This window comes from Thermobia domestica, chromosome 6 (assembly GCF_964235325.1).
Source record: "Thermobia domestica chromosome 6, izTheDome1.hap1.1, whole genome shotgun sequence".
Classification (NCBI taxonomy): Eukaryota; Metazoa; Arthropoda; class Insecta; order Zygentoma; family Lepismatidae; genus Thermobia; species Thermobia domestica.
Window position 1 is genome coordinate 228,298,733 of NC_137459.1, and position 21,401 is coordinate 228,320,133.

At 35.2% G+C, this 21,401-nt stretch overlaps 1 protein-coding gene across 2 annotated transcripts in view; it reads left to right on the plus strand.

Moving 5' to 3' along the window:
- The window catches only part of Apoltp (Apolipoprotein lipid transfer particle), a 6,186,292-nt gene that overhangs the window by 4,254,759 nt on the left and 1,910,132 nt on the right, over positions 1-21,401 (plus strand). For both annotated transcript variants that reach the window (XM_081762641.1, XM_081762640.1), the window contains exons 42-43: positions 5,426-5,665; positions 9,131-9,329. In XM_081762641.1, coding sequence (XP_081618767.1) covers positions 5,426-5,665; positions 9,131-9,329 — 439 coding nt within the window. The remainder of the gene's footprint in view (positions 1-5,425; positions 5,666-9,130; positions 9,330-21,401) is intronic.

Sequence of the window (21,401 nt, forward strand, 5' to 3'; positions counted from 1 at the left end):
CGATATTTTATTATTTATTATAATATTTACCTCTCATGATAATAAATCAATTGTATCATTGCGTTTTATTGATTTGCTACTTGAATACTTTCAATTAAATTAAGTAAATGCTCTCGTAAGATGGTTTGATAACTTGGAAGACACTTGCATAGCTTCAGTACCTTTATAATCCATGGGAAGTCAGACTACAGGGAATGACCGAATCATTGCTTCACATTAACAATACCCAAAGTAATGTTTCACTCGGTTGGTAACGAAGCAATTAGCTATAGTAATAGAATGACGCCTAGTAGTCTAGTGGAGTGAACATCTTGTTTATTTAAAACAGTTCCACATAGTAACACAACATTGTTCTATGTTCCAATAACGAAAAATATGAACGAATAAATCAGAGTACTTATAGCACGTAGTGAGTAAACGATTATTGCATTTATGTAAAATACATTTTATAGTTTACAAACTAACTAACTAAATGGCCTATGGAACCAGGAGGTTCAATGCCGCGTTCACAAGAGCTCCCCACTGACTTCTATCCTCAGCCAACTGGATCCAATTTCTGCTTTGTATTCCTATTTCTCCTAGATCCATCTGAACTCTTACGATATCAAGGTGTTTTCTAAAACGTAGAATACCAAGCGGGAGCATGGTTGAACCCATAGAGAAAAATGATTTTTCAAATTAAATTCTCAGATTTTTAATTAAATAATCAGTGTCCCGGCTGGATGAGTGATTAAGGTCGTAGCCTTGCAATCAATGGGTCCCGGGCTCGATTCCACAAGCGGGAACACAAGTGGTTTGGATCTCACGTTAAACTGTAGGCCCCGTCCTCTGGACGTCAGAATCATCCCATGGAAGGAAGTGGCAAACCACCATGGGTTCGTCTTGCCCACGGACATTAGGGTACATGATCTGCATTCGGGTAGAACACCACATCATCATAATCGTCGTCATTATAAATGAAATTATACATTTAGGTTAAGGTTGCATTCACTGATATTATTACGCGATACGACAAAGAAAATAAACAATATTCGACTTCAGAATATTAGCACTGAAGCTGCGAAAACACTGCAATGCTATAAAACAAAACATCTAACTCGTAGAATGTTCAAAATATTAATTCTCTTTTTAGTACTGCAAAATCACCGACCACGTTCAACAATAACAAACGAAGTGAGGATTATCAGTGTTGCCAAGCACATCAGTGTTGCAAAACGTTATATCCTGACCAGGATAGCAGTGCGGTTTTGGAAGGATGGCGCTGCTGTTGTGTTTACATCAGTTTCTTGCCAAGCGCGGTGGGACAGGGGAGCGGAGAGTTTCACTCTGCAGTGTATCCAACGGCTTTTAAAAGTTGCAGTTTGGATGTTATGCATAGCCTAATCTCTTTCCGCTTTATAAAGAACGCCGTAAGTTATGTGGTTGTAGTAAACCATTCTTGCAGTAATGCAGATGTATTGTGAATAGTGATATATGAATGGAAATTACCAATTTAAGAAGAACATAGCACAATTGACAATTCAGTTAGCTTCTACCGTGTATTAAGCTGATTGTATAAAAATTGATTACGTTTTATTCGATGCCATTATAAAACAGGAGCAACCTGTAAAACGCTGCTCGCTAGCTTGTTCGCAAGTTAATATGGAGGGTGTATTCTTGTTGTAGTAGTTTTTTTGCTTGTTACTTAAGATGTTCTGCAAGTAACTTCAATAACTTTTGAAACTGATTGTCTTAACTTGAGCCAGGGGCGGATCCAGACTGAATGTTTAGGGGGGGGGTCGTTCGAAATCAAATCAAGGTAAGAGTGTATTGCAAATAAAAGTAAAACAACTTTAGAAAAGGAGAAGTAGCTATTGTCTGCAATTTCTAGAACAGAAATGGCCATCTGCGATTTCGAAGGTGGACTTTTTTTTTTTTTTTTAGCAAGAACGCCAATGTAAGTAATTTCTTGCAATTTAATGCTTTATTTGACTTCTGCAACGTAAAACAAAAAAAAAGTAAGGCCTACCTATTTTAGGTTTTATTTTACATTTATAATACAAAGGTGAAAATTCTTAGGTTTTATTTAAAAAAAATACCCTATCCTGGGGGGGGGGCAATCGTCCCGATCACCCCGCCCCCTGGATCTGCCCCTGACTTGAGCATATGCGTGAAGTTGTTTATTACGAACAGGACAAAAAGAACTGTGATAGATTGATTACAAGTAATCCGGTTAGAAACACTGCTGCTTGCATTTTAGTTCCAAGATCGGCCGCCCGCACTCCTTCGCTGGTCAGGTAATAGTATTGCCAGGCCCAGACATGCCAGTGTTTATTTGTAGCAGAAAAAAAAACACCAAGCCGCAACGTTATCTTAAGTCAGAACGAAAAAAAAGTAACATGCACTACCAAGGAGGCAGCTTGTTGAACCCAGTTCGCATTATTGCTTTATACAAAATAAACAAAGACCCGTTTAGAGCAAAATCAAGTAAAATTAATTTCTTAACATTCCATTACACAATGTTAATTTTTATCGGATTTTTGTGTCCACGTAGAGAAGCACGATTCACAATATGATTGACTATGGGTTCGACGAATCCCCACCTTGGTATCGTAAGGGTTAAAATTGTCCCCCCATTTGCGCGTAGGATTTCCTATTGGTCGTTTTCCGATTGGTCTTCCAGTTAACACTTTGCAAGCATTTCTACTTTCTTCCATTCTGGCTACATGGCCTGCTCACCTGAGCCTCCTAGATTTGATGACCCTAACAATGTTCGGTAAACCGTATAAATTATGTAGTTCCTCGTTATGAAGTTCACGCCATTTCCCATTCCCTTTCCTCTTGGGTCCTAACATTCGTCTCAGAATCTTGTTCTCAAATATATTCAGTCTACGTTTTTCCCTCAGAGTATGCGAGCAGGTTTCGCAACCATACAGAACAATAGGCATGATTGTCGTTTTATATATTTTAAGCTTCAAATTCCTCGACAGAATTCGCGACAAGAGATTTTTAACTGAATAATAACACGACTTCCATACTTTTAGTCGATATTTAATTTCTTCGTGAATATGGTTTTCGTCTGTTAATATTGACCTTAAATATTTGAAAGTATCTACTTTACAAAAAGTATTAATTTGATATTTTAATGTATCCATAATTTGCCGTATTACAATCCCGACGAACTTCCATGTATTTAGTTTTCTCTGGGTTTACTTCTAAACCCATATCCTTGCAAACATTTAATGAAACCTCTACATTTCTTTCTCTTTTTCTCCTATCATCCCCTATTAAATTTACATTATCAGCGTAGGCAACCTGGTTTATACCATTCAACTCTAGGCCCTGGTTGCTATCTTTGATTTTAATTATGGCGTATTCTAGGACAAAGATGAATAATAACGGCGACAACGCATCTCCTTGTTTCAGACCATTCTCGACGTCAAAACTCCTGGACAAAAATTTTCCTACCCGGACTTTACTTTGGGATTCACTTAAACATATCTTAATCTAATTAACATTTTCAGTACCCCAAATTCTGTAAGAATGTTGTGCAGTGTTTCTCTCATAACCGAGTAGTAAGCACTACTAAAATCAATAGATAGTTGATGTACCGGGGTATTGTATTCCCACTTCTTTTCGAGTATTTGCGGATGGTAAATATTTGGTTGATAGTTGACCGATTTCGTTTAAATTCGCACTAAAATCTCCAATAATTTCATCTGCGTATGGGATCAGTCTTGCTAATAGAATGGTTGAAAGGATTTTGTAGAATGTTGACATGAGAGAAATGCCTTGACAATTATTATAGTCAGTTTTGTCGCCTTTCCTGTGAAATGGAGCGATGATTGATTCTTACCACTCTTGTGGCAATTCTTCCTTGTTCCAGATAAGGAGAATGAGTTTGTGCATCTTGTTACACAATCTTCTGCTTCTAGCTAAAATTAACTCAGTCGGAATTTCGTCTACACCCGGAGATTTGTGTTTCTTTAATTTGTTTATAGCAATTTCTACTTCTATTTGGCTAGGTTCTGGGATATACGGTCCTGCGGTGTGTATTCCCCTTTATTCATGCGCATTAGGTTTTGGTTACGTGTTGAGCAAATCGTCAAAGAAACTTTATTGTAGTACTAAAAAAAACTGCATTCAGCATTCCACTTTTTTGAAGAAATAAATACACATAATAGTGTTTCCCTTTTCATTCACGTTTTGGCTCATGAAGATTACCTTGCCAAGAGAGTAAATAAGATTACTATAACGATTGTTATACTTCAGAAATATACATTTAATCCGTTAGCTGTAAAATATATCTAGACCACGATGAAACAGAATACTGAAGATATATCTGCAGTAATGGAGATAACTCGCAGCGCTGCAAAGTCTAGGACAGGCGAACCGAAATGGTTCTCTATATGGTATACTATGGTGAACTGTAACGCAATTGGAACCTTTCTATTTCAAGCGTGCCCCTGCTGGCGCTGTTGTCGCCGTGTGTTTTCCCGTACCTCTCTCGAAAGAGGAGGGACAAGTTGCTTTGACCGGGATCCTTCAGTAGTTACTTGTGGGTACATTGACGGGCTTTGTTGTACACTGTTCTGTTAGCCATTCTAAGCACCATACGATCTTCAGTCGCAAAAACCAAATGACCGAATGACAAATTGACAACATAGCCGAGCCCATTGACATCTTTTCCCAAAGCAAAAGGATGGTTTCCACCTTAAGAGGGCTGCGGGGATAGGGCCTAAGTGTGTTTCGTATATTTTCCAAGGGTACACTTGATACAGAAAGATTCTAGGTGGTTGCATTTTACTTGTCGTCCCTTGTAAAGAACAAAGGTACAAAATGAATTAACGTGATTGTCTAAAGGGCCGTCACATAGATTAGGACTTCCAAAAATAACTAGTATAAGAAGTAAGTTCTAGCAGTTCTCTAAGAAATAGTATAGGAAAGAACAATAGTCTTTTTTTTTAAAGTAGTACATGCCTGTGCTACTAATGACATAATCTTTGACTTCTGATAGAAAATCGTAGCTTCCAAACAAAATCTTAACTTTGTAAACGAAATAAAAAAAAATAAAATCAAAAAGTAAATTAAGAAATTATTGTAATTATTATAAAAAAAACTGACACTATATGTTGGTTCTAGTGGGTAGTCACGATTTCAGAGTATGGTTGTAGATTCACCGGCTAGCGTAATATTACCAGATGCTAGGAATGCAGGGAGAATTTGCAATTACAATTCATTATGTAAATGAATGATTGTATTTCACTTGTTTCTGAAGTTTTCTTACAATTTTCAAAACGAAAGCTATCTGCGACATTGATCTGATATTTAAGGCTAATTCGTACCACCGTAATGCGTATTATGTTATTCCAGAGGGTGTTTCTTCTTTGCCAGTACTACGTTCTTTAATTATTCCATAGTATACTCTTTAACTTTTTTTCCCTAGTAACCCTGATGAGATTGGAACTCTCAAGGTTGAATTTCGTCTTCCACATACTACTGTGAAATTGATGTGCGATTGGAAGTGGATGTTCATGGAAGATATGAGAGGTAGTATTGAAATGGTATATGAGTCTGACGACTTCAGAAGACATATGGATTCTAGTATTTATTTCAGAAATGCTGAGAAAAAATTTACGAATATTGAATATGGATTAGATACTAGCTTCAACGATAAGGAATGGCAGTAAGTAAACTTATTTACTAACAGAAAATAAAATGAATTATTATTATAAGCTTGTCTAATATTAACATCTGACACGAATAGATGTAAGGTTTCAAACTCGCATATTATTGAAGTAGAGTTCCCTTCAACGAACACAAATATGTAATTTTACTAACACCATTAATACAATTTTCCATTTTATTTGAACTTTTTTAAAGTATTTTACTTAAATAAATAATAAGCAGTATAGGAAGAATTTGTAAACTACAATGGGCATATCATTTTTTTTACCAAAGGTTATAATTTAAAGACACCATCGTGTAAAACTAGTCTTCAATATACCACATACCAAAAATCTTAGAAAAATATTTCTTCGTTACGGAGATACAACGCTTCAAACAACGGAAAAATGAGCTGCTTACATCACGGCAACACAGACAGGGGTTTTGACGTGAATCATAGGTCCGTATCGCTCTGTGAGTCTCATTGGAAGCTTCAGGGAATCTTTTCATATTGCAGTTTCTTACTAGAAACTACAACTAAATTCAGTAGCATAGTGAAAGGAAAAATGGCAAAATAAGTAGTACACTTACTGTTTATAAACGTAACGTATAAATAAGACCTATTTTCTTAACTTGAAATACATTAATGGTCATTTCTAATGTTCTATCATTACAAATATTTTAGATACTTGTACACTTAAACAGGATGACTTTATTATTGTATTACACTCAAAAAACATTAGAGTTTAAGCACTATATGAGTTCAAATTAAGTCACGCACAGATTGAGAATATCTAGGCCACCATATAGCTTTTTTTTATTTTGAAGATTTGTTGTGAATATCCATGCTATTATAGTACGGTTACAAATAAACACTTTCTGCACCGAAGGGATATTATGAAAAAATGAAAAGGTACTTACAAAGCAAGCGTTTCAAACTCCATGGTAGTTACTGAAGATTTGATTTAGAACGTATAATTTGACGGAGAAGCAAATAGTGAATTATGATGATTCATATCTTTTACCCGTGCTTTTTATATGATTTAACCTTTTAACGTATTGCGCAAAAAAATAAATAAATAAATAAAAATAAAAAAATAAATAAACAATAAAAATGTTTTTAATAAGTATCTTTTTCCTGCTATTTTTGGGAAGTTTGTGCATTTGTTTTCCATATTACGTCACCATATGTTTTTATGTTTGGTAAAAGCAACGGGCCAAAAACTTACGTAAAAGTGAACTGGCTGTTATGTTGTTGATTTTAATGAGAAAGTTTTCTTTATTTACACAACTAACCTTAACTATATGTTGCTATTGCTTTTTATTTACTATTTTTTACCTTACGTGTACGAAAATGCGTACACTGAAAATATAATTTTAATCAACCATTTATTGCAAGTTTATTAAAAAAAAACTTCATGCATTATTATACCAATTAATTATATAACAATGATGATGAACTATAATATTTTTAGATTAGGCCTCCGTAACTTCTACCGCCCCCCTACATTTTTGTTGTGGCTACAAGCCTGCCCTCAGCTCCGAGATAATTAATGTTTGGTATGTGGTGGTACATTTTCAAAGGATTATATCGTGAAAGTATTGCATTTTGTGTTCTGAGGATCCACAAGAAAGAAAAAAAGCCATAAAAGCAAACGTTTGAGAAGTTCAGCCTTTGTTAAGTTTCACCCAGTAGATTTATTTATCTTATATTGTTCCACTCATTCGAACAGATTATTGTGTTCATTACTCGTCATGACATATCACAAACATTCATTAACAAAGGACACAGTGGATCAATAGTGGAGCGCTCACCTCTAGTGTGAGGGGTACCTAGTTCGAATTCAAGACATATGATTTTGGGGTGGACAACATCGTGTCCGTGGGCTTTCTCGCGATTCAGGCATTTCTTCCCACATGATCATTTCAGCGATTCTTTTATAGCCATTCACTCTCATTAATCATCCGTTTCCCTTTACCTAAAGGACATATTCATGGAATATAGAAGTAGAAATTTCATTTTATTTTATTCAGTAATAAGCCACTGTAACTAGTTTGTTAGCATGGCTGTGAGACCTCATCTGTTTATTTGCTGGTTTAAATGTTAACTCATGTGATCAACACTCTTCAATAAATTTGTAAATGTTCACATGAACTAATATACGCGTAAACAATTTACGGGTAGGTTCCACGGGCTAAAGAAAACGACAGTAAGCGAAAAAAATACTATTATGAAATAATGTTCTAATGTGTAAAGTAGTTCGATAGTAGCGCTGGTAAATTATCAGAATGCTCATGAACATAATTATCATCGTAAGTTTGTGCGTCCTTGTGTTGAACTCAATAAACAACTTAGATTTTTTTTATTTGGAGAAATGTTTTTTTTTTTTCATATATTAATTTCCTTGGGCTTCCCCTTGAGCGCATAATTATCGAATCAACGATGAACTTGCGTATAAGAAATTACCACTCTATTATCAAACAGTTATGCTTTTAGAGTGTTGATGTTTTTTCTTACGAATGAATAAAATTTGCTTCCTAGGGTCCGTCGATGACCAAAACATGAAAATATTAATTTATTTATTATATCAGGCTGCAAACAATGTCAATAATATAGCAAATTAGTATACTTCAACTTTGTTCTAAGATATTAAAGTATGTTCAAATAATTGGTAATAAATAAATAAATAAATAAATAGCTTGCTTTTTAAATAAACCTTAAACTATGTTGCTTTCTTTATTCTTTGTGTTATTAGCAACGTCGTACACATTAGTAAAACATGCATCGTATCTTTCGCTAAGCCGTTCCTTACTTAGCGGCGCAGACCTTTTCTCCTGTATCGACCTGTGACGTACAAAAATGGTGGTCGTTGTTTTAAGCGCACGAGTAACAGACCGGAATTCAATCGCAAATTTCTACTAGTTAGAATCGTCGCATGAGCCAAAGAAAGTGTTCCCCGTAATTAGCTAGCTGTGGAGTTTTTTTTTTTTTTTTTAGAGCAATAAAATAATTCAGTGGAAATGCCCATTCTTTCTATAAATAAATAATTTTATTTCGTTTCTAAAGTTTAGTGCATTTTTTTCAGTACAAAAGTTTTTTAAGACGTGGATCTAGTTTGAGACTAATTCATATCTTCTCCAACGAACAGATACTCAAACCGCTAATTCAATAATCTTGATATGACCTGGAACTTCATCTTCTATCTGAAATAATTTATGAAAGTCATAATGAAGTTTATGGATGGTATGATACTACTTGTTCAATTACAGTTTATCTACGTCTCGTAATATCGTAATCAAATTTCGTTGTCTATTCCTTATTATAAAATCGTCTGATATTCATAAAAGAAAATATATTATATTTTGCCTCACTGAAGCTCGTAACAAAGAAAAAAAAAGACATGAAGTGTTATTCTAGCATGTGCGTTGAAGTGATATGGGCTATAACGATATGAAATTACCTTTTTCTTTTATTTGATTTCAGAACTACCGTAAATGGATCATTAGATATATTGACGAACGGAATTGTAAATTTAATGATGAATATGAAACTACCATCACCAAGTGTAGAAGTATATTCAATTGCAAATAAGCTGCATTATAAACCAGACTTTAGCTACTTTTCTGAAACGTTTAGTTATTCAACTACATACTCGCAGAGGAGATACTTAGTTTATGCGGAGGTAAGGAGGATTATAATATATATAGATATAAGAAAGAAAAATATATATTAGGAGACATAGATTACGAATTTATCATTAGAGATAATATTGTAACTGTAGCTAAGCATTGTTGATTTATGATAAATGTGATTGAGTCAATAATGTGTGGGTATCAAGGAACAAGAGGTTATAGTATACGGTCGGTTGACATGCGTCATTAATTAGTGGCATTCTGGTTAAAATAATTTCCATTATTAAGTACACTATATTTAACAAAAACTGACCCGCTTAGTTGAATTAAATTCTACCAAGAAAAGAGATGGGAAAAAGATGCAAGTCATCATCAATATTCACAGATGGCATTTCTAAAATTGCCAAGAATCTTACTCATGTAATGCAAGATCTGTAAATTCTATACGATGAAGATAATTCTGATGTTTTGGCACTTGACAGCAGAAATATTGTACATAATACAAAAGTTGCAAACACATTGCTAAATGATGAAAAAAAATGGGATTTAATAGTACGAGTTAAATGCCAGCGAGAAACTTATTATTAAAGTAATCGTGTATCACACCCGACTAAGGATAATAACCTTCACCTTTTCAACAATCCTCTAGTTTGTGGAAAGTCTAATAAAGAGGTACAGTTGACATTACCAAAAAGTGACTGTTCTTTGTTCTCTAGATTATACTTTGCATCAAAGATACATAATGGAGATTTGAAAGAGTTTTTCGGAACTAGAACGAAGCTTAAACCAGCACTGTTGAGGAATCTAAGAAATGGAACATCTGATTTGTTGAGTTGCCTTGAATGATTTACACATACTAGCACTACCAAACCAACAACATAAATTACCATCATTGATGGCGTTGCAATTGCCATCATGCCACAACCAAAATTGGCTAAAGCATTTAAAGGTTATGAAATTTCACTATTCATACCGTACACCGAATCTCAATTTCAACATGTAAGAAGGCTAGATATCATCTGGGATGTTTACGTGCCTGTCAGCTTGAAGAGTAACATATACAACAAAAAGGAAAAAAAAATGTGTTCGAAAAAGTGTTCAACCTATCCCCCCCAAAAAAAATGCGACGAGTGTTTCCTGGTTGATGAAAATAGGACTGAATTGCTCTCTTTCTTGATTACAATCTTAGCAGCTGTTTACACATACAAATGGGTAATTGCCAAAAATGGTAGATGTGTTCTTGCTATAAATCGTGAAGACATCTTAGTAGTGCAGTAGAATAGTGCCAAAATTTTTCATGACTGGCTACAAGCGGGAAAGTTTTCAGGATAAAAGTACATTTACAGGAAGTCTGAAACGCACTGGGATACAAGCTGGTAATGACGTCGTATGGCCGCAGTGACGTCACAAAAATGGCTGACCATCTGAAATTTTAAACTGTCATAACTAAAAAAAAAAAAAAAAAAAAAACTATTTACTCTACTGACTTGATTCATGCACCGTTGGAACCGGAATCACAAGCTCTATAAATCATTACATCGAGGTCACAATCGTAAAATAATATCTTCATGGAGAAATTTGAATATTTTCATTTTTTACATACATTTTACTTCATGTTTTTGTATTTCAACACACAACGGGTTCACATTGGTGTAAACAACCATTACAATTATTATAGCTTGTAAAACAATCTTTCTAACAAGACCAAATAGGTCGTTAGACTTTATTACTTCCTGACATAATCATTTTTAGTACTTGACGTAAAAATAAGGTAAAAGCCCTGAAAGTGCAAACATTTTAAATACTTCAAATGTGCATAAAGCAGACAATAGTGACCTGATATACTTGATCCATGCACCGTTGGATCCGGAACCACAAGTGCTACAAGTCATTATACTAGATTCATATTCGTAAAATATCGTCATGGAGAAATTTTAATATATATATACTTTTCTCGTCGATTTTAGTTCACATGTTTGCGTTTCATCACACAACGAACGAGCAAATCAGAATATCTTAGAAATCTTCAATTACAAACACATCAAGAACTTGAAGGTGATGTTGGAGATTTCATTCGTAATTATTGTTCTTTTAACTCTATGAATTGTGGCATGTGTTTGGCTCGAGTTCCAAATATCCTTCGGGGCAGGGTGCAAAATCATCTCATTCAAAGTGAGGGGGAAGTTCTTTTAAACGTAATACCTGTACACAAAATCGTAACCTATCATGAAGAAAATAAGCTAACCTAAGCTTACCGGCACATTCATTTCTAATTATGCTATTCCGTGTTGAATAAAACTTGAACATTACAAGAAAAGTATACTCTGAACCAAAACGTTGTGCTTTATTTTATTGACCTACAATGTGTTCTACAAGCTTGCATTAATAAACTATCAAAATAGAAATAATGGTACTGGTGTAGCTGGTGACCTACAAGGCTAGGTTATTATCTTGTGTTACACCTGAAAATGATTGGCCATTTTAAGTATTTTTGTTCAAATATAAATCCGTGTCTATTGGCTCATGTCCTTTATTAATATAACAACAAGTCAAAAGAATACTGGTTAGGTTAGGACTCGGTAGGTTATCAGTTAGAACAATACCGAAATGAGAAGCTGTATTAAAAAAATAAGAATTACAGCTATTCGTTAAATCTGACAAACACGAGACTACCGGTAACCTGCTAATACTCTTTTTAGAAACAAATTATGTTCATACTCATCTTCATTGTCTGTATAGTGGTATATATATGCTGTCTACAATATGATGCCCCTCTTTAAGTCAAGACTGTGCCACTTAATGCATTCCACAAATTCAAGGGTGGCCACATTAAGACTTCTAATGTATTTATTGTTAATCGATTTCTTTCATAGCTTTTCAAGTCATGTGCAACACTGAAACCACGCTCACACTCTGCAGTCGACAATGGAACTGATTTTATTTTCCACAACACAAGTTTAAATACGGGAAGATCATCAATAGATTTGAGACCAGATTTCAAATGTCTCCATTCCATTACAGCTATAGATGGATCTATACTCAATAATTCAGCAGCCTTATAATCATCAGAATTGCCGAACAATGGGCTAAGGTTTTTTGAGCTTAAAGTTTCATCAAATACTTTGAAGCAGGAAATCAGTTCATCTGCTGGAAATCTTCTTCGTAGTTCATCTAAAATCCATTGTAAGATTTGACATCTTACTCGCTCGAATTGAATTGATGTCAAGTCACTGTCAATACAATAACACAGATACTTCTCTTTGCAATTCGTGAGATAAATGTCATCATTTTCTTTTATTTCAGTAAGAGTTGTGCAGGCAGTATGTAGCTGAGTTTCTATTTCTCGACATAATACAGATTGTTTTTGTATTGTTGTACTGACTGTAGTTAATACATGTGCAATGTATAAAAGCAACCCTAACATAGCTATGGTTTGTCTTGAAGTTAGCTTACAATACAGAACTTCAAATTTTGCCACCGTTTGTTCACTAGACTCTTTTCTCACTTCGGCAGAAGACAACTAATTATCTATGGATGGATAGTCTCTGTATACGGCTAAGAGCACATCTTTTTCACCGGAAATCCAACGGATTCGAAACAGTTTCTTTACTTTCAGAACACCTTCTTCGCCAATGACTTTGGCAGTGTTTTCTTGGCGAGCAAATGCAGAAGGATTACTGAAGACTTTATAAAGTTCGTCAAGCAGATTTTCGAAGTGGTGTACTGCATTCATGACTCCAAAAACTTTTTCCGTTACTAAATCAAGCCAATGAGCCATGCTGACTGAGTGAGGAGCAAAATTTCTTCTAAAACAAGCAGCAACTGCATCATGCCTATGAAAACCAATGCGCCATCTGATCCAAGACCCACAAACTTCTCTTTAATAATATCAGAATCAATGCCATCCTTTGCGAAAGTTTCAAAGATCTCCATTTCTATTGGTTTTGCGTCTGCTTTCTCGATGTGAACAATGTTACATTTTGGTTCAATTTGCTTGATATTGTTTTATCACTTCTATCACACGAACTCTCTGACAAATGTATTTTAGAACCTTCCATCACATTTGCACTAAAACATTTCTTTTCAGCTTTACCCGTTTCACCACTACTGCATTCGTCACTGCTTTTGGTCGTGATTAGTAACATGCGAATTGTCACTATTTAGTTTGCGAACTTTATTGTCTGACTCAGAATTAACGTTGAAGTAGTTTGTAATTGCATTATTCGTAGCACTCTTCCTACGTTTCATTTTTGTTGCATTCAAGAAGTCAATAACACCGCACTCAAGTATGATCATCTTAGTTGTAGAAGAATAAAAAAGAATAACTACTTCAGATCCCATCTCTATTTTGTTTTCAGAGCTGCCAGATCAAAGCATAGTTTAATTATTCACTGCATTTTTATTTTTGCTTAACGTTAACTGCACTTCGATGACTTTCATTATACTTTTCCCACTGAAAAATTTGCAAATATATTGATAAGTGTGTAGAACTTGTATTAATGTGGTACGTGTGCCTTTGAAAGTATATTGTAGGGAAACTAACGTTACATTTTCAAGAAATTTGTATGACTTCTGGCAAATACCTGCATATTCTCTTCCCCCCAGTAACTTTGTGGTCCGGGGATTATTTTCAAAAAAAAAAAAAAAAACAGTAAGTGAGGGGGAATTCCCCCTCATCCCCCCAGGATTTCGCACCCTGCTTCGGGGCCGCGGTGGCTCAGAGGTAGAGCGTTCATCTGCAGTGCCTGGGGTCTCTGGCTCGTTCGATCCCAGCTCACGCCGTGTGGACTTTTTAGTGGACAAACACCGTGCTCGTGGGTTTTCTCGGGGTTCTCCCGTTTCCTCCCACTTTCATCATTCCACCATTTCACTCATCTCTCATCATCACCGTCTCCTTTAGTCTAACCGGCATAATCGTGGGACGTAAAACTCAAAAATTTCATTTCATTTCCAAATATCCTTCATGGTCATATGTTTAACAATTTCCACGAATTTGATGGTTCATTTACCAACCAGTTCACTCCCGTTACACCAGTGCCAACAGCAGTGCTGCTGTCCTTTGTGATGTTAGTAGAAGGATCTTCCATTGATTGTGAAGACCAAACCCTTATTAACCAAAAGTCAGCTGCCTTGTCAATAACACAGTTGATTTGGTTTTAACAGCATTAATAGTAGACGGCGTCATGTTACAAAATCACAGTATCACCATGTCGAACAAGAAACGCCACTCCTTTTGTTCATAGGTCTTATGTTCCATGTCAAGAATAGAAAACGCGGCATTATATATATGCTTCTGAACATGAAATTTGTGTTTCCCATAGCATAGTACAGCAGGTTTCTGCAAACAGTAACTAATAGTATTTGTGAACTATTTGAAAACTATGAAGTTGGTGTCCTCCAAACCTCCTCACTGATGTCTCCATCACTGCTGCTATAGACAGTGTTGACCACAACCCTTCATCTTCAACAGAAACAGATAGTTTCCATGGTATAAGCATTTCAATTATTCAACATCTTTCCTTGCTAATTCTAACCTACAATCGCCATACTACGGATTTCCCAGTATTAGTGCAGAGAAGATGGACAGGAAAATAAAGAAGAACCTTCTAGACTCATACACCACTGTCCTTGCAGTTCCTACTTTCATATTTTATCCAATATATTTCAACAGTTAACCCTATTTACCCAGCTTCTTTGAGTCCTATAAATACATCAACAGATTAACTTGATTCTGTGTACACAGCAATTACAGGTGAAACCGAATCCTCTGATGAGACGATATCATGGGCAGCCTACAACTCCAAAAGATGTGAACCGTAGTATGCCAAAATCCCAACCTTTACCTTTGCTAGAGGAAGCCGTTCATTCTCCAGCGATGGATCGACATGCCATGGGTATTGTTTCATTAGTAGTTTCACATCTTAACCCCACCAGACACCAGTTATAACAGGTGATCAACCAGTGTATGCCCTGATGAAACAAGTGCAATGGAAATATCTAGATGAGTATGGAGAAGACAAAATTTTGGTAATGATGGGAGAGCTTCATATTGAAATGGATGTCATGAGTACGATTGTGACTTGTTAGAAGGATCGGAATGCGATCAAATAATATTCAAAGCTGAGTCACTACATCAGGGAGAGCTGAATGTCTCCTGAAAGCCTCTCATGTTAAAAGAACTAGATATGGCCATCGAGTGTAAGCAGCTGCTCTATATATTCTTTAGCGAGAACGGTACAGTCATTACTGTGAAGCCTCTAATGATCAATATATTGCGTTTGATGAATGGCATAATAAGAGAATAGGCGAATCGTCACAGTTTGAAAAGGAAGAAAAAAGTGTGGGTGGGCAAAAGAGTGTTGCTAACTTTTTGAATTTTGAAAAACTGTAGTAAAATTTTAAATAGAATAATTTAATTAAATAGGAATAAAATAAGTGGATTTTATATTTCCAACTTCAAACGCTTACGTTATGCATAGCCAATTCGTATCGGACTTCCGAAGAAATGTCAAAACAATTTTAATGACCGTGTCAATAGCGACAACTCCCAATCACGACGCCGTTGTTGGCGTCGTCACTGTTGTGAAATTGTGCCTCAGAAGACAGCAGGCAGGACGAAATAGTTTAAATGCGGTTAACATGCAGCGACTGAGAGCAGTAGGTATTTCCATTGTTTACTAAAGTTCCAGTAATGAAGCGGTTCTTCGCTGGCAATTGATGTATAAAATAGCCTGTAACTAGTAGTTAAAGCCTGTCACCGGAAAAAATACATTCTTTTTCTATTGAAAGAAATATTCAAGAAATTATTGCCATAACATACGATACCTCTTGAATATTTTTAAAAATCCATTTTCCCCCTCTGGAAGCTAGACAACTTATAGCACGAAAGAATGGATGTGAATTTCAAATTCCTGGATGTTTGTTTAGTAAAATTAATTGGCTACACAAATCTTCCGAAAAGCTTTCGTTTTTAGCTGAGAGCTTGCACGTTATTTTTTTTTTTCAATCTGAAGAACCAAACCGGGACAAACAGGCGTCCCGAAAGCCTTTTTCGGGACAGTTGATACAATCGTTGAAAACAGGGCCTGGCAACCCTAATCTAGTATACTGGCAAGTCCTTTTTTAAACATATTCTTACAATATTATTTTCTTGAACCATCAAAGGTTTTAAATGAGTAGGGTAAAGAGAATCCCAAAGTAATATACCATATATAAGTGTCCTATTTACAAGAGCATAATATACAGTACCTAATATTTTTATGCATACAATGTATCGTGATTGAACAAATTTATATAATAGATTTCATATAGAAGTACTTTAAGTTTGACAACCAAAATGTCTTCACTGTGGTTCATGTTACATAATTGGCAGACACTCTTCCGAGGTAAATAGGTACAGTATAAAGACAAAACAGTGCATGGACAAAAACCGCGCAAGCACAAAAACAGCGCATGCAAATACCTCGTGAGCGAAAACAGCCAATGTACAAAAACCATAGATGAATATTTTACAGTAAGCTCGCTCGCGCTCGAGCTCATTCTTTTCAACTGGGCTCGTACTCACTCGGACTCGCGATCACTTACCTCAATTCGGCTCGCGCTTCCGATCATTTCACTCGACTATTCTCGCAATCACTCGCGACCTCTCTCAACTGTGCTCGTAATCACTCGGGCTTGCACTCACACGAGCGGGTCAAGATAGGAGTTATGTTGAGAACCACTTTTATTTTTTTTTTTAAAAAAAGAAAATGTATGTATTGGACGTATCCAAAATATTAAAGAATATACATAAAATACATAAACATACTAAATTATAAAAATAACAATGTACAAAATATTAATGGAATAAAATAAAAGTACAAGGAAAAAATAATTGCTACTGAAATTAGCAAGTCAAATTTCCTACTTGTAAGTGCTATTACTTCTCCAAAGGAAATCGGACTTCCTAGATTCCCTTTCTTGACAGAGTTTAACGTACTTGGCATTTATACATGACAGGACTTTGGAGTTTCAGAAGTCATGTCTATCTTCCGGTGTCGGGCATAATAATTCAATGCACTTATTTCTATATAGCGAAATTTTTGTATTTCTTCTGCAAGGAATAAAGAAAAGATAGAAAATGGTTCACATGAGCAAATGCTTGTGTGTGAGCCTGATTCTCATGTTTTATTTATTTATTTCCTTACCTTAACATGTGAGGTTTATTATTCTTACTTTTACCTAACAATAGTTTTTTAAATACTTTTTGAATCTTTTAATCACTGTAAAATTAACCTTTTATAAACTTTGAAATTACTCTCCTCTTTGATTCGGAGTTGGGGTTTGTTATAGATCTTCGGAGCTCTGTAGTATGTTGGATATTGAGTTATAGATTTACTCGTTGCTTTAATTTCTAAATTTTTGTTTGTCATATTTCTGGTTATATGCATACGTTTTATTACATCCCATTTGTTAATATCCTTTTTAACATATTAATATCTTCTGCAAATATAATTTTGAAAGTGTTAACACTGAAATATGGACATAGAGTCTATCTAGTCTACTTTCAAGTCCCTTTTTAAAACATATTCTTACAATATTATTTTGCTGAACAGTCAAAAGTTTTAAATGAGTAGGATAAGCAGCACCCCAAATTAATATACCACATGTAAGTATACTATTTACAAGAGCATAATATACATTACGTAATATTTTTATGCTTTCAATGTTTCGTAATGGAACAAATTTATATAATAATTGTCCTAATATTGTGGCAATATGTGTAATGTGAGAAGGCCATTTTAGATGCTTATCAATAAATATACCTAAGTTTTTACTTTGGTTTCACTAATAAGAAGAGTACAGTTACATTTTTTCAGTATTTTGACAATAATGCAATTTTAGTGACATGTTTCCGGTCGTCCTGTTAAAGTTGGCGAACACCAGTTATATCTATTATTTCAGCATTTACCTAGGTATTACTAACTGATCGTTATCAAGCCATTGTTTTACTTTCTTCACTTCTGTTTCAGTTTTTTTGAATACCCCTGTTCATAATGTACCAGTAAATATAAGAGAAGTGTCATCAGAAAATGATTGTATATGCCCGCTCATTTTTAAATTACACAAATCATTTATATAAATTAAAAGTAATATTGGACATAATAAAGTTCCTTGTGGGACTCCTTGTTTTACATATGAGTAATTGCTTTGAAATTTACCTATTTTTTGGACGGCCTGTTTTCTGTCCTTCAAATAACTGCTAAACCAAGATAGCGATATAACCCTTATTTTACATCTTTCTAGTTTATTTAAAATAATTTTGTATGATATTGTGTCGAATGTTTTAGGTCGGTCTAGAAAAAACTGCAATTACTTTTTCAGCTTTATCAACATTTTTATAAAGAATCTGTTAAATTGTACAGCGCATCTGATGTACTTTTAACTTTTTGAAATCCATATTGATTTGAAGAAAAGAATTTATTTTGATCAAGAAAATTAACTAATCTTCTCTTTATACATTTTTCTAGTATTTTAGCACCGTTACTGAGGAATGATATAAGTCCATAGTTATTAAGGTCAGCCTTTGAGCTCTTTTATATATAGGTTTTATTAAAGCAGTCTTAAAATCATCAGGAAATACACCTGTTTCTAAACTTAGGTTAAAGATATACTGCAAAGGTTTTCATATATTTGATTTCGTATGTTTCAATACACTTGCTGATAATCCATCTATACGAGATGAAGTTTTTGATGATAATTCATTTATGAAGCGTTCAATTTCCTGTTCAGTGATTGGAGTGAAAAATATGAAGTTTAGTACTTTAGTTTGGGAATTCAAATTAAAATTTATTTTTTGATCAACCTCTTTGTTAACTTTTTTTTTGCCAACACTTGGAAAAATGCGCATTAAAAGTTTCAACTGTTAACATTGGATCACGTTCATACGTTACTAGACCATTTTTAGTGTTTAGTTCATTTATTTCTACATATTTTTGTCATTTTTATATATAATATCTGCTATTGCATTCCATAATTTACTATCATTTTTATTATATAATATAATTTGTTTTCTATAGTAGTCATGTTTTAACTTCTTTTATTAATTGTGTAAGTTTATTTCTGTACCTTCTGTAATATTCCTTAAATTCTTAATTGTTTTGTTTATTTTATGACTAAACGACTTAATCTTTCTCTTTCTCTTATAGAGTTGACTAATCCCTTTTTTTTTTATCCATGGTTTTATTTTCAGATATTTACTACTTACTTTTTTATTTTTATTGTTAATATGTGAATTACTTATAAAATTTTTCATGACGGATGAAATTCAAAGTGGCATTATCATCACAATAACTCTGTTTCACCTGATTCCAGTTACATTTTTTTTGAATTCTTCATTTAATAAAGTATAATCTATAATTATTGTTTCATATGACGTTATTTACGTCTTTTGCATTTCAACGAGAACATTTATACTAGTGAGAAAATGGTAAGTTATACTTGTTTGTAGCACAGCTGATGTGACATTCAGTGAACTTCGGTGCTTGAAAAAATATGATCTATACAAGTCTTACTCTCATTCTGTCTTACAAGTCAACTTACACAGACTGTTTACAATTCTTATAGACATTCTTAGGAATGATGAGTCAGGAACAGTTACAGCAGAAGTCAACAAAGTTAAGCAGAAGTCAGCTTAAGTTTCACAACCCAAATGTCTTTACTGGGTTTCGGGTTGCATAATTCACACACACTCTTCCTAGTTAAATAGATATAAGGACAAAAACCGCGCAAGGACAGAAATAGCGCAAGGACAAAAATAGCGCATGCAAATACAGCGTGGACAAAAATCACAGATGAACATTTTGCACTAGGCTCGCTTGCACTCGAGCAAACTTCTTTCAATTGGGCTCGCGCTCACAGAGGCTCAAGATCACTTACCTCAGTTGGGCTCGTACTCACTCGAGCTTGCACACACTCCCTCAACCGGGCTCGAGCTCACGATCACTGCTCTCAACTGGGATCGCGATCACTTCCCCAAGCTGGACTCGCTCATACGGGCTCGCACTCAATTTTCTCGAGTAGGCTCGCACTCACTCAGGCTTGTGCTCACTAATCCTAAGTCAGCTCGCGTCCACTCGGATTCACGCTCAATTGGGCTTGCGCTCACAAATTCTAAATGGGCTTGCGTTCACTAGAAATCGCGCTCACGTCTCTCAACTGAGCTCGCACTTACTTGGGCTCGTCCTCACTTCCCTTAACCGGTCTATAGGTCGCGATCACTTCTCTCAACTAGACTCGCGATCATTTTCCCAAACTGGGCATGCGATCAAAGAGCTCTAACTCAATTCCATTGAATGGGCTTGCGCTCACTAATTCTTAGTAGGTTCACGCTCATTGGAACTCGCTTTCACTTTTCTCGACTGAGCTCGCGCTAGTGATTACTTCTATCTACTTGACTCGCGATCACTCGGGCTCGCAATCACTTAACGAAACTGGGCTCGCGCTCGCATTTACCTCTCTTGACTGGCCTCACTCTCACTCGGACTCGCACTCACGCATATAATTGAGGCTCGGACTCGGGCTCAAATATTGAGCGCGAGCCCAGCTTAGCACGAGTGTGCTCGTGAGCCCATACTCGTGAGTTTGGACACCTATGACAAAAACAGCACATGCATCGCCAGGAATGTATTTATAAATTTACTATTTACATAAAACACACATTCCGACACCGTTCCCGACACACAAACACACTCTCGATATATCCAGCGTTCGTATCCGGTTTTAACCGGGGATATACCGAGTGCAACCGTAAAGTTTCTTTCTGGGACATGCGGAACGCCGAATTCCTGTAGGAGTCATCCGGCCCAGAAAGATTCACAACCACTCTTCCATTCATTCAGCTACACTATTATAAATGTCATTCCTATTTCGGTGTTTCTCCGTTTTGTTTACAATTTTAATCATTTGTCCTAGTATATTATTCTCTTCTTACTTCTGATTAGTCATTTGTTATTTTGCTTAATATCCTATATAGTCCTCCTCATTAGCAATAATTTTGTTTATTTCTTTAATTTTTATTTTTCTTCCCTCTGGCCGTTCTTCCAGCAATGGACATAATAATACATGTCGTTCTCGTGTGCCTA